The sequence below is a fragment of the Tachypleus tridentatus genome, chromosome 6 (genome assembly GCF_004210375.1).
Source record: "Tachypleus tridentatus isolate NWPU-2018 chromosome 6, ASM421037v1, whole genome shotgun sequence".
Classification (NCBI taxonomy): domain Eukaryota; kingdom Metazoa; phylum Arthropoda; class Merostomata; order Xiphosura; family Limulidae; genus Tachypleus; species Tachypleus tridentatus.
Window position 1 is genome coordinate 86,673,782 of NC_134830.1, and position 15,289 is coordinate 86,689,070.

General features: G+C 31.2%; 1 protein-coding gene across 3 annotated transcripts in view; it reads left to right on the plus strand.

The window, feature by feature from the left end:
• LOC143252959 (uncharacterized) overlaps nucleotides 1–15,289 on the plus strand; it is a 55,607-nt gene that overhangs the window by 34,707 nt on the left and 5,611 nt on the right. For 2 of the 3 annotated variants that reach the window (XR_013029273.1, XM_076505907.1), the window contains exons 3-4: nucleotides 3,559–3,676; nucleotides 6,166–6,431. Coding sequence is in view for 2 of the 3 variants with exons in the window: in XM_076505907.1 (XP_076362022.1) it covers nucleotides 3,559–3,676; nucleotides 6,166–6,431 (384 nt within the window). In the remaining variant the exon portion in view is untranslated. Of the gene's footprint in view, nucleotides 1–3,558; nucleotides 3,677–6,165; nucleotides 6,432–14,246; nucleotides 14,312–15,289 lie in introns of all 3 variants that reach the window. The other variant, XM_076505908.1, reaches the window with a different exon arrangement.

A 15,289-nucleotide genomic window follows, 5' to 3' on the forward strand; every position in this document is an offset into this window, starting at 1 on the left:
GTGTACAAAATACTTGTGATCTTTGCTAAAAGTCTACCAAAGGTTGTGAAGTTACATATGCTGTATCAAAAGCTGTAGTTATAGACAAACTTATGTATATTATACTGACCCCTTTACAAAAGGTTTAACATATAATCTCCATAATTTCTCACTGAACTGTCAAGCTGCAGAATGGAAACTGTGAGTGCAATCCAGTTTGAAAAACTTCACTGGTTCAGTCTTTTTGAAGATGGCTGAGCTCAGCTTTCATGTTTGGTCAGATGGCATATTGAACTGAACTTGGTTTGAAGAAACAGGGGGTTACATAACTTTCAACATATATTTTGACCAAAATTGTCATATATGAAGAAGAGCTGTTCCTGAAGTATTTATAATCTTGGCATGGACCAGTGTTATTTAGGTAAACATATAGTGTTTGCTGAACTTGGTTTAAAGAAACAGAGGGTTACATAACTTTCAACGTATGTTTTGGCTTTTAGTTCCTCAGTTCTTTTTGAAATGCTGTTTCTTGCATTTCTATCATGTCTTGCTGTATCTTGTGGCTCACTTCTGTGAGATGAAAGACTTGTCTCTAATACAAAACTATTTGAGTTATCCATTCTCTGCTTAGGCAGTTGGATCCAACACTTGTCTTACTATATATGTATGTGTATCAAAGAAATTTTTTAACTGTGCCTTGATACCTCATTGATATTTTAGGTATCTCTGAATATGTCTACAATTTCTATGATGTTGATCTTCAGATTAATTACATGTACATTAATTACTGTTGCATTACTCCATAATCCTAAATGCTGGTTCATTCATGAAGTTACACTGCACTCTGTGGATCATTTTCAAAGTTCACAGTTTTTCATTAACATTTAGCATAACTGTGATAGGTGCCACTTTTGGAATATCTTTTTCCTTCATATTGTACGTGGTATATGCATATTCTTTTCACCTCACTCTTTATCATCATTCTCCTTAAGATAGTGAACACACTGAGAATTCTTGGCAATTATTTAGTTGCTGACTTCATATCTGAGGAGTCATATGAAGAAATGCTAGTAAAGAAGAGGTTTGATTGTTATAGTGATTAGTCAAAATGTTGATGATGACTAAACTGCTGCTGGCTAAAATGAACTGATTGACCAGTAATTAGAATGGGTGATTAGTAAATGAATGGCTGGAAGAAAATTTTTTTTCTTTCCATGTTGTTGAGTGGTACTGAATAGCCAGATGTCAGTGTGGTTTATGATAAGTACTTTTTCTACTTAGTTTTAATAGCATATGTGTGTGATGTTTGCTTGATAAAGAGAGGTAAAACAGCATAGGTCAACAAATACAATTTTAGAACAATAACTGTTGATTTCAACTGATGATGAATACTTGGAACTAGTCATTATATATGGCAGCGAAGGAACAGTGCTTTAAAACAGCATGAAAATTAACATAGGCAGAATGAATCTTGAGTGAATATGTATTGTTTTTGCTGGTATGGTCTGGAAGACTTTGTTTATCTTAATTATATGAATTTTCTGTCTGTTAAATGGCAGTACTAGTCCAGAAAGTTAGAAATGAAGCTAGTTGCTGTGCTTCAATGGCAAAAGCAATTTTATGGTGTTTGCAATGCTCCTGTTGCATTATATTATGTATAATTTGTAGGTGACAACACAGAAAGGTGGCATAAATAATGAGTTATGACAGGAACAACCATTTTGTGGAATTTGTTTCAATTTTAATTGTATTATACTAGCTGAGGTAGTGTTTCCTGAAACCTGTGTGTGAGTTCCTGTACACAATGAGAGAGAGAGAAACACTTCTGCTATTAAGTGAGATATGTTTCTAATGTTTTTTTATCATTTATGCATGTACTCTATCATTTCTATTTATTTTATCCATTGTTACATTTAGTATGATTATGTCTGAATTTGTCTAAATTTGAATTTTTTGCTTTCTGTGTTTGAGTTCTCCTGGATGTATCTCTTTTCTCTTATTTTCAACAGTGATTATTTTCAGTTTTGGTTATTATTTTATTTTATTCCAGGATTTTAAAATACAACACTAATATACATAACTTTCACATGTGACAAATGCCTTTCTGCCTTTATTATAAATTAAGTAACTTTCCTCTCCTGTTGCTGAATCACAGAATTGTGTATTTTAACATTTTAAGTTTGCAATTTTTGCTGTTTGCCAACTTTATTGTTTTTACCAAAATGCTGTGTAATGTTTTAATAGTCTCTAGAAAAGATGAAAACATAGAACCAAGATCATTAAAAGTTGAGAAATTATCAATGTGGCGGTTGAAGTGCTTCAATTCCACTCGTTTAGTTACAATTAAAACATGCACCACATTAGCTGAATATTAGCTAAGTTCAAACAAAGTTTTGCATGATATCTCATAGTGTTCTATAATTAAATGTATTTCATATAATTGTTTAATTCATTGTGCATAATACATAGCTTGCAAGCAAGCTACTTGTACTTTTTGAGAATTAATGAACTGTTACATTAAAACATTCAATAACAGTATTTTTAAAACACAGATTGGTCAGTTCTACTTTAAATATCCTTAAAACTGAACTTACATATAATATTATGTACAGTATAAGCCATTCAATTAGATTTTGTTATTAGTTTCTGAAAGCAGATAAAGAAACAAAAAAAAAACAACTAAATTTTTACTTAACCAGGCCTGGATTGGTGAAAAATCTGGTGTATGTAACTTCTAGAGATTTTTAAATTTACTTAAATTGAAAATATTTGTGTATTAAGGATACCATTTTATGAAAATAAAATATTTATAATGTTTTCACTGAAGAATTATTTAAAAGTTTTACCTTTCCAGTTTATTGTCAAAGGTGAATTTCTTTTTTCTGCTACTACATCATTTAAAGTGTAAAAAATGAATGTAGAATACTATGAAAACAAGTTCATAACCAAATTCATTTAAACTCATGTAGGTCAATTTTAATAATTAGTTAAAAATTAGTGCTACTTCATATTTATACAGTGGTATTTTAGGTAAACATAATCAACAAATATAGTTTATTCCAAGATTTGTTAACCAAGCTAGTTTGACATTTCTCCCAAAAAAAGGTAGGTATATATTTTTTAAATACTAATAAAACCTTTAGTTGTTTTTCTAACATTAATTTGTAATATTTCAGCTTATGTAGTTTCCTTTTCTACCTGTTTATCAGTTTTTAACTATGAAAGTTTAGATTTGATGCCTATCAAGTGGATATTTCACTTTGTAAGAATAAGGTTCAAAACTTTTTTTATTTTTTATCTTTCTGCTGAGGAAAACAACTCTTCTTGGAAATTAGCATACTGTTAACTTATGACTGGTCTGTAATTGAGAGATCATTATTGTTATATGTGATGTTTTATATTACTATTACTACTTTTATCATTGAGATATATTTTCTTTCAGCTCAAATAAGACCCTTTTTTTTTTACCCAAATTGAATTGTGTGTTAGTTGATCTGTTGAACTAAATGGGATAAAATCTCCAATGTTTATTTGTCAGTATGGATGGATATAACATTGTAATTTATCCATGACATTTAGGAACGTAAACTGGAAGATGTCAAAGATACTACAAAGATTGTAATTCCTGAGTCTTTTGCTTACCAAGTAGCTGAAACCCAGAAAATGGAAGAAATGCTTTATGCTTTCAGAATTGGAAGTGAGTATTCTGTTCACCACAAATATATCATATGTGAAATTGGGAAAAATTATGTTACTTGACATGATTGTCTGGATTTAACAGAAGTCTTGAGATATCAATAAATGTGTGATTAAACTCCAGGTAAATACTTCCAAAAGAATAGCCTCTACAACTCCAGGTTTTCTGTGGAGTTTAGTCTTGGATGCATTTGTCACCCTACTTATCTCTGAACTTCCTTTCTTATTGTCCTCTATTCCTTGTCCTGCAGTTCTGGCTTTCAGTTATCTCATACAGTCTAGTTATTATTTCTTTCTTTATGCCATCTACCCTATTTCTACTTTTTCTAGTCTCCAGAGTATACACTACTCATCTTCATAGGCCATATTGTTGGTTTCTCTTTGACTACTTTTGCCTTTGTTGCTTGATACTTGCATTCCTTTCCTCTCCCTATTATCTTCTCTTTCTTCCTTCATACTCCCACATCTTCCTTTCTAAAAGAGGAATATCTTCCCCCTGTTCTCATGTATAGTCTCTGCCTAATCTGTCACTCATCAGGCTTGGTTTTCCACTAATGTAGCATCATTCTGGTCCTTCCAACACCTTATTTTCATGACAGTAATTCTGTCTTTCAGCCTTTCTTACCCAACTGGTTATTGATGGAATCTTGATCTCAGCTTTTCCTGAATGTTAGGTGTTCTTGTCCATAGTTTTTCTCTGTTCCAGGTATCTAGAAGTGTTTGTTCCCTTTTTCTCTCCACTATGTTTTCTCATTCATTCTGCTCAGTCTACCTCACCTGACTGAATAAGGTTTTGCACAGACTTTTACATTGACTTCCTGACTTTTATACTATCTGTATCTCATGGTTTGTTCCTTTCTATTATTATTTTTGCTCCAATATTTTTCCTATAGATGCTTCTTTTACCCTCTTCCTTCTCTACTTTTCCTGAACTGATGTGTGTCAGCCGTATATAAATTTAAGTAGTCACATATTTGGTTCTCTCCTGATTGAAGTTAACATTAAAACTGGAGTTCACAGACAAACTGTAAAGATGATCCCACCTCTTAAAACCACCATACATTCCTTAACTCAAGTAGTGTGATGGAAAATACAACTCTTGACTGTCCTTACAATCTCTTTGCAAAGTCTTCATAGCTCCCACAATGCCTCAGTTACAGTGCTATTGGGTAGTACCTTCTGGTTAACTAGATATACAACAACTTGTATAGTTTACCTTGACATAATGTTAATCATGGTCAACCCTTACTTATTTTTTATATTTATATGTATAAATCTATCTTAATTAAGGATATTGTTTCCTTTGTAACTTTGGACTAAAATTTAAGTGCCACTTATTAATATTTGTCAGGTTTATCAGGTTTTCTATTATTTACATCATTAAGAAAGAACTTTAAGCTGCAAACTATATTAAGTTGATTGTGTGTAACTACCAATTTCATAAACCATATACAGCTATTTTTCTGATATTGCAAAATAAAACCAAAACATAATTTTTGAATATCAAACACATTGTAACTGAATATATATGTGATGAAAATTTTTAATAAAATAATAAGGTTAAATTCTAATTTCTGCTTATTATTGTTCTCTAGCCAACGCATTCCTAGTTTCCTTCATTTTCACGTGTACAAATTGTATCCAGTTTTGTTCCTACTGCTGATTTGTCTTCTTTAACAGCATAGAATCCTCTTTTCCATCCAGCATTTATACAAAATCAAATCATCATGTTGTCTAACTCACTGGAAAAGTAGCTGATTTCTTCTGTTGATTTCCTTATTGGATAGCTGACTCTTGCTTTTGTTTTATCTTTGGAATTTATCAACTCAAAGTGAAAAGGCTTTCAGAGCTGTTATAAGTTTGATAAGATTGTTTCATCATTTTTACCTACAGTTCAGTCATGCAAGTACTTTTTCTACATTTTCAAGGAACAGTAATTTCTCATTAATCTTTACAGGAATAAAGGCTGTTGCTAATCATTCCTTCAGCTGTTACAGCTGAAGTTGTTTTCTTTGAAATATAACTATGGCTTTGTTGTTCAGGTCCTTTCACAAATGTATTGAAATTAACAGATATGATGCTGATCATCATCTGTATTATTGCATATGCTACACAGTGCTGTATAGCTTGTTCTGACCTTTAGTTATTCTTGGCACAACTTGCTCATTCCTTAAAAGCTTCATCTGTTTAACAACTATATGCATCAATCTTAAAAGCTCCACTCCTCACTTAAACAATTATTTCTTATGCTACATTCACTTTCTTTGTTTTACCCACATCAGATAAGACATTTGGCAATTCACCTGTTGTCTTGAATATTTGTTTTATTATAAAATAAAGCAAAGCTGAAACAAAATACACAACTTGCAAACTGTTCATGTTTTCATTTTTGTTAAGTATTCCTCAAGTAGTATAGTTCAGAAGTAACAAAAAAATGTATAGTAAATGTAAGTATTGTGCTTTATTGCCTTTTTTTTATTATTTACTTAGCTGGAATCACAGTTCATAAAGTGATGGATAATATTGCTCGTATACAGTTTGATATTTCCCTTGGTTCACATTACGTGGAAAGTCTCTATGCTGACTTTGATCTAAGCTATGAGTGCCCAAGAATTTTGGAGAACACTTTTCCAGTATTTATTCCTCTTGGTGCAGTTTCTGAGCAGTGGAATGAAGATGTAAAATCCTTGATGAAAAAAGTATATTCTTTATTAAAAGCTTACTTTTCCAGAAAGAAGCAAGTTCAAATTCTCCAGGTATATCTTAGTTTGTTTCATGTCTTATGCTAAGCACTATATGATAGTAGTTGCTTATATATACAGTCACGTGAAAAAGTTAGGACACCCTATGAAAGCCTGTGTATTTTTGTAACATTTTTGGATATATAGATATTTAATCTCAATTTCAACAATACTGAAAGATTATAAGAATATAACTAAACAATTAAAACTGAAGAAAAGACTTTTCAAGATTTTCCATAAATGTAATTCTACAAAAATGCATATTCTAACTGAGGAAAAAGTTAGGACACCCCCACATTTATTCCCACTTAAAATGGCTCAACTCACACACAGGTGTATCACACCAGGTGCACACATTTAGAAGATCGTTACTCAGCATTTTGAATGAAGCTTGCCCTATAGAAACCTCAGACATTTAGTTTGGTGTGCTCCTGACTGTTGAAGTGAGAGTGAGCACCATGGTGAGAGCAAAAGAGCTGTCTGAGGCCTTCAGAAAGAAAATTGTAGCAGCTTATGATTCTGGTAAGGGATTTAAAAAGATCCCAAAAGATTTTGAAATCAGCCATTCCACTGTCCAGAAAATAGTTAACAAGTGGATGGCTTTCAAAACAACTGCCAACATGTGTAGGTCTGGGCATCCAAGCAAGTGCACCCTGAGAGCAGACTGCTAGATGCTAAAAGATGTCTCCAAACACCCTAACATGTCATAATGGGACCTACAGCAGACTCTGGCTACTGTTGATGTGAAAGTGCATGTCTCTACAATCAGAAAAAGACTACACAAGTTTAACTTGCATGGGAGGTGTGCAAGGAGGAAACCTTTGCGCTCTAAGAGAAACATCAAGGCCAAACTGAAGTTTGCCGGAGAGAATGTAGACAAAGACCAGGACTTCTGGAATAATGTTTTTTGGACAGATGAGTCAAAAATTGAATTATTTGAACACTAGAACAGAGGACATGTTTGGCGTAAACCAAATACAGCATTCCAGGAAAAGAACCTCATACCAAACGTGAAGCATGGAGGTGAAAGTGTCATGGTTTGAGGCTGCTTTGCTGCAGCAGGATTTGGACAGCTCACAATCATAGAATCCATCATGAATTCTACTATGTATCAGAGGGTGCTTGTAAGAAAATTAAAGCTGAAGCAGAACTGGACCCTGCAACACGACAATGACCCAAAACATACCAGTAAATTCACCAAGAACTGGCTGAAAACTAAGAAATGGAGAGTCCTGGAATGGCCGAGTCAAAGCCCAGATCTTAATCCCATTGAGATGTTGTGGGGTGACTTGAAACGGGCTGTATATGCAAGAAACCCCTCAAACATCTCACAGCTGAAAGAATTCTGCATTGAGGAGTGGGGCAAACTTTCTTCATACTGATGTCGGAGACTGGTAGATGGCTACAAGAAGCGTCTCACTGCAGTTATTTCAGCCAAAGGGTGTAACACTAGCTATAAGGGTGTTTTAACTTTTTCACATGACTATATAAAAATGTATATACTGACTGAAAGGTTTATAAGTGTAAGCACCTATAATTTACTTCCACATATGTAGTCCATTCATTAAGACTTGCATCCTATTAGGGACTTAAGCCTACATGTGCAGAGATGATTTAGTAAAAATTACTGAAAGCTGTTTCTTTTTCATACCACCTGAATCAGCTTCCATTAATTATATGCTCATTTTTATTTCTTCTGTTACATATTATAATCTATTCCATATGAGTTTTTGGTTTTCTTATGTTACATGTCATAATTTATTTCGGATGAGGCTCTGATTTGTTATGTTATGTATTTTTTGTATTACTACTTAAAATAACTGGAAATTTTGATTTTAAGTTAGAAGTTAATTAAATGTTAATATATATTAAGTTTATGGTATTGGTCTACAAGATTGATATTTATAGTTTTTTTAACACACATTTTAGTATGAAAGCAAAAACAATGCAATTTATAACAACAGTTATTACTAATAGTTATTATAAATGATGGTTCATATATAAGAGTTTTACAAACTTACAAACAATATTGAGTCTTATATCTGATCTGGAACTGGATCTTTTACTGACATTCACAGAGAACAAATTAATTCTTTGTTGATACACCTGTATACTTCTTTTGACAACTGGCTAAGCTTGAAGCACCAGTAAGATTTCAGTGGCGACAGTATTTAACATCCAAAGTTAATTTACTAAAGGACTTTTTGTAATGTTCAAAATCTTTTTCTGGTCAAATTCAGTAGATTTTCAATGAAAAGGCACTAATCACAATTATAGTTTCCGAGGCCTATAATCCACACTGACTGTAGCTGGCCAGTAATATTCTTCTGTTACTGTCTCTCAACTAGCTGCTTTTATACAAATAATGTGAATTTTTCAAATTTTAAATAATGTTCCAAAACACTAGCATTTTCATAGAAAAATACTATTGATTTTTACTCTAAAGAATCATCTACAAATTTACAAAACAGGATGGACTCACACAATACGTATCCAGCAGTATACATCACATGTATAAAAAATTCTATACTGAAACAAAATGTAGGCACTAAAATAAATGTACAGCAGTAAGTCTGTTACAGTTTTCATTTTGGATACCCTTGTTGCAGAATTGAAACATTTTAAACATAAAAGTATGTTAGAATTGTGATAGTAATTGATTTAGTGTCCATGAAAACTGGAATTTTGTTATTACACTCTTGAGTAAGAACTGATAAAAACTTATAATTGAAACAGTATTACTATCAAAGTAACATGGACGCTATTGATACCAGGGAGAACTTTTCAGGTGACTTGTTTACAACAGCATATCAAAATTTAAGTAAAATAATAGTATAACCCCATTTTAACACTCAGAAATAATTTAGATGTTGATATTTTGCCATTTCTAAAATTTACTTAAAATCAAGAAAGGAAGAAAATATTCAAACTGGCTTGTTTAGTTCTGAGGAGCCTTTTCTTAAACACTATCTCCATGGTGTCCTTTGCTGTTCACAACAAAAGGTTTTAGTGTTTTACGTTTAAGATTGTATTAAACTATTTTTTCTTTATGTTATACCAATTAAAATAACATAAAATCATAGCTAATGAACCATATTTCAATAGTATACAAGATTTTAAGTTCTTAATTCTACAATGCAATATTTTAAATGGTCCTGAATTTTCCTTAGTGTGACACATGTGACACATTTTCTCTTAGCTTTTCATTTTCCCTATTTTATTCACCACCCACTCAAAAAAGTATTGAATTAAATGTCATTTACTATCTATAACATTGTCATTGCTTAAACAAACAATATTTTTAGTCTTCAATCTTGTTTGGTTACGTTTTTGTCTTCATAAGTTTTTAATAATCCTCTCTTTTTAATTATGTATTACCTATAACCAGTAGAAAGTCAAGGTTTTCATCTGTCAAATAACATACTGTACAACTTTTAAATGTTGATTTCACTCAGTTCATCAACATCATTCTTGTGAGAAAGTTAATGACTAGCTTGGATGAATTTACATCATTCTTGTGAGAAAGTTAATGACTAGCTTGGATGAATTTGTAATGACTTTTGTCACAGTCAGAAAACCAGAAAAATTTTGAGAGGTAAAGGAATTTGTTTACCTTTTGCATGTTATTAATCTTTATAGTTTGATGCATTATTTAATTAAAAAAAAATTACTGTTATGGATTTATCGTTTTACATTTATTTTAATATACATGTATGAGTTTGAGTTTGATGCATGTGATATGTATTGTTGGCTGTGCAACCACAATTCCTGCATGTTTTCTAAATTTGTAGAAGATTCTCAAAAGTAAAAATCAACAATATATATTTTACTAAAACACTAGCATATTTTCAAATATTTTTGTCAAGTGAATTTTTGAGTTAAGGTAGAGAAATAAGATAAACTATTAAATATTACTGTAAAATAAAATGTTAGAAATGCATTAGAAGTTTTTAGGGATTACACAAAGGAAAGTTGAGATTTTGGAGATGAGGAAAAGTATTTTCAATTTTAATAAGAAAATTGTTTTTCACATGGACTATTCAAAATAAATACTCAATATATTATTCTCAGTCAAATCTTTATTTTATTTTATTAAAATACTTCATGAAAGATATGGTATAAAGTATAATATTAATTGAAAAACTGCCACATTTTGTGAAGATATACACACTGTAGTAAAACTCAGAAGTATTAAGTCTAAAAAGACTTTAAATGACTACAAAGAGATCACATGGTCTGTCAAATTGGCTGAACCCATATTGAGATAGTTAAAAAAAAATATTTAATAATTTATTTAGAATTTTTGTAGCCCATTCCAAGGCATAGATTCATATTTGTAAACAAATTTATCAACTCTTGAGACTATAATTAGCTATTCTTGATGATGAGAAACCCACTTGAAATGAAAATGTATCTCAGAACAGCTGGTATGGGTATTAGCTATGTTTTTTTTGGGTTTTTTTCTAACATGATTTTTCCTTTCTTTCACTGATTTTATTGGCACAGTCTCTTTAGATCTTGCAATATGTTATATGAACAACTTCTAATAAAGCTCAGCAAAGAGCTGCAGGTAAACTTCAAATATCATTGGATAATGCAGATTATAGGCTGTTTACATTAAGGTAGAGTGGAATAAAGTGTAGTTAGAAGTGACAAGACCTAGCTGTTAAGAAAGAACAGTGGTAGTTAATGTAAAATTTAGAGTTTGAAAAGATTAGGAACAAATCACTGATATGTAAATTTTACAATAGTGTATAACAGTTTTTTTATGTACAGGTACACCAACGCTTTTCTGACACTCTTGGTTTCAGAACCTTGCTGTATTATCCGTTTTGCTGGACCAACAGAGGTCACATGATAATAATTCAACAATACATCTTTGACTCACTAATTATACCCCTCCTGTGTCTCAAAAGCACCATGGAATACTAGAAACTTAAATAAAAGAAAATTAAATGTGAATTGAATAATTAATTATGAAGTACATTAGTACAAGTGTAAATGATACAGGTTTATTTGTACAGTATAAATGAAAAAAATATATTAATTTCTGTACTTACAAATAATGTTGCTGTAGTACCACTTTCAAAGTGGCAAATTTTAGAGTTTTACTGGAATTGTAGAACTAATGACACAGGTCTGGAAGTTGAAGGCTGTCAGGATTACTGTCTCTTTCATAATTGTTTCATCATTGATTTGTCATGTTGCAAGGGGAACATCCAGGGTAGTTGAAGTTGAGGCCATAGAATTATTGGATGTAGCCTTGCTCTAGCTCACTGATTAATTCACCTATCAACTCAGTTAACTTGTCCATGGTACATCTTTCAGCTACATTTGTGTTATCTTTACCTTTTTTTTTGTCAGGATTCAGAACAGTTTCCGTAATTTCAGAGTCAATATAGAGATGAACAACATGTATTTCTTTGTCAAAATTCTTCATTAAGCTTGCTTGCTATACCCTTGGCAGCAGGTCCCATTAAACATTTTGCAAACTCAAAGAACTCACGAACAACCTCTTTCACTTTTGATACATTAAATCCTGTAAATTCTATAAGTAGCCTGTCCCAAAAGAGCATGTGCCACATGTAATGCCATCTGTGGTACCCAGTGAACTAGTCTGGTGGTCACAAGTATTTCAAGTGCACTCTTGTAATTTTGTCTGGATTAAAAGGAAAATTGGTGGTATACTTGTTGCAGATGAACATCAATTTTTGTATTTGACTGTACTTTATTATGAAATATATAAAATACTTCAATATAGTTTATTATTTTGTTTTCACAAGAGCAAATAATAGTTAAAAATAGAAATGTAAGGAACACTAACAAACCATTTGTAGATGTTGTTGAATAGAACCCTTATACAATTTTGTAGTTTTCTTTATCTTGTAACAACTGGGTTTTCTAGCCTTTGCCTTGTTAATACACAGATCATGTTAGTGACAGGTTGTGGGTCAGAGGACATGTCATTGGACTTGTTGACTTGCATTCAAAATTTTATTGAACTACTATTTTATAAATTTCTTTAAATAAGTTTGGAATTAAATTGTAGATTATAATTCACATTTTAATATAATATATGAGTTAATTTCTTAATTTAAAAGTAAATGTTAAAATAAACCATCAAATTTAGATTCAGAGACACATGGCATGTTGAAATGCAGCACTAGTTATAATTAGATGTTTGTGATGTCAAAATACTAAGTCTATAGTTTTGTGCAACTTAGGAACTCAAGTTACCAGTAATGACCAGCTAAAATATAAAATAAGAACCTCATATATTTTTATTTTCCTGAGATGTGGCTTATGTACTGAATTAAACACACTGGCCCTATTCACCTCTTTCCATTTTTGGAAATGGCCTTTATATACACTTATTTGTGTATATGACATGTGAATAACCAAAAGAAAGTTCATAATGTCCCCCTTGTGACTTTCTTAGCCATTTTCATGTATTAGAGTGCCATCTTCTTCTTTTGAAACAAGATTTGAAGGAAGTAGGTTGTGTCTCGATAGTCTGCTCAAAATTTCATCCTTTTGTACATGAAAACTAGATGCTCTTGGATGTTGTGGCAGCACTAACTTGAAGTGAGTTTAGAGAAAGAGTGATAACTGTATAAATGATAATGGTGGGCTTTAGGATTTAAAAAAAAATTACTTATTAATAATTTTAGTTAGTTTAGAAGATGATATGCCAAGATAAATCAGTAGCTCCTGTGTTGTACCAAAATAGTACATTTTACATTATTAATTAAATAACAGAATATGAACATGAGCTGAAATTCACAATGTTTTGTAAAGCATTGTTGGTGTCTGTAAGTAGGGAGTTGATGAACCAAGGAGTTTAGGATAGAATCAGTGAAACTAGAGGTGTAGGACTGTTTCATGGTAGGATGGTCTAACTTATATATCTTGAGAAGAAGATACCATAGAGAAAGCTTGCAGTATATGAAATTAAGAAATGGAAATATATATATATCCCTTTTATCACTTTGTTAAATAATGTTAAAATATCTTGTTTTGATCATATATGCATAATTTCACATCTTTACCTTTTTGCTTTTAGTTTATTTTTAATGTTTTATTTTCCTTTCTTGTTTATCTTTGATTACTTATGATATTGTACATTAACAGGTGCCTACAAGTGATATTATGATATGGGTGACAGAAATGGTTTAATCTCTGGCAAAATATTTTGGACTTGCTTATTTATGTAATGCTTGTGGAGTGAGGTTAAGATTAATTATAATATTTTAAAAAGTCATTGAATCTTTCATATCAAAAGTAAATATTTAGAAAATTGCTAAATATTGTTTGTTTTTTTTGTTTGTGTGTTTCACATGATACATTTTTCTTTGCATAAGTTGAGATTGTATTGTAGGTGCTATAAAATGTCTACAGTTTTAACAAATTAGAAACTAAAATTACCAATACTGATGAGTAAGAATATAGAATTAGAGCCTCCTACGTTTGCTACTTACTGAAGTATCATTATACATAGGTAACCCACCATAGTGGTTCTGCCTATGCTTTTATCATTTGAAAACACTTGTGTTTGTATGTTTACTTCTTAAGTACATCTTTATAACAGATCAAAAGCATTTATTTTGAATTATGTAATCCTGTCAGTTTTTCTAAAGTATTTATATGGGTAAGGCCCTTATAAGTGCTATAGGATTTGAAAAGTGGTGATCAGAAATGAGACTTTTTAGACCTAGTTAGGAAGTGTAATATATTACAGGGGAAGTTTTTGATATCAGTATAGTACCTATAATTTGTCATTTCAAAGTTCATATATAAACCTACAAAAATTATTCTATTTGCATCCTCCAGATATCAAGTTCAACAGTCTAGCAAGTACAATGTGCAAGCACAAAAACTTAATAACTTCACAAGAGGTAGTAGAGTTCATTGTTTTATATATATATTTTTATTTACTGTTCTAGATTTGAAGAAAAATAAATGAAGTTTAGAATTTTTTATAAATAACAATATATATACACACACATACATATATACATGTAATAACAACATTGTACCCATTCATACTCTCATCCCCAAGACTTGTGCCCAGTAATAGTCAGTTTGAAACTGCCTTTGTCAATCTGAAGATGACCTAAGAAAGTCAAAATGTTGTTCTATATGTTATTTTAATTAATGTTTATAATACGTGTAGAGTTTTTGCAATACATTTTTACTTTAAGTGGATTTCTCATCATCATGGACACTTATACCTTGTAAAGGCAAGTTTTATGCTATTTGATATGATAATGTGAGATGCATATGAGCTGTATGACTTACAATTCTGTGATGGGATTATCAGTTAGGCATGGTTTATAGGTCAATAAAACAAAGAAAACTAATAAATATAAATAGATGCATACTGTTATGAGTTTTAGGCTTTTTAGAATGAACATTTATGGATTCCTGTTACAGTTTACAGTCACTCAAGAAAGACAAAAAGTAACTTAGATTTTTTTTCCTAATTTTTTATGGTGGTGGTTACAAGGTTGGACAAATTGATCAACTATGTATAATGTTGAGGTAGAGAAAGTAAAATATAGCTTTTCTAAGAAAATGTTTGATATTTCTCTAGGAGGTCATAGAGATTACACAAATGAAATATGAGAATTTTCAGATTAAGAAAAGTATTTTTAACCTTAAACTCAAAATTGCTTTGCATGAAGGGTTGTCAGCATTTTAAAAGCACAAAAATTACTTTACTTTCTGAAAATAGCCATAATGTCACATAACTCGAAATGAGGACTGCATAGGCCAACTTCAGGTGACTAACACTGATGTTTGTACTTACCTGTTAGTCATTCTGGTGAGTTATGACAATTCAACTTATGCTACAGAATGTCATTTAAAATTAG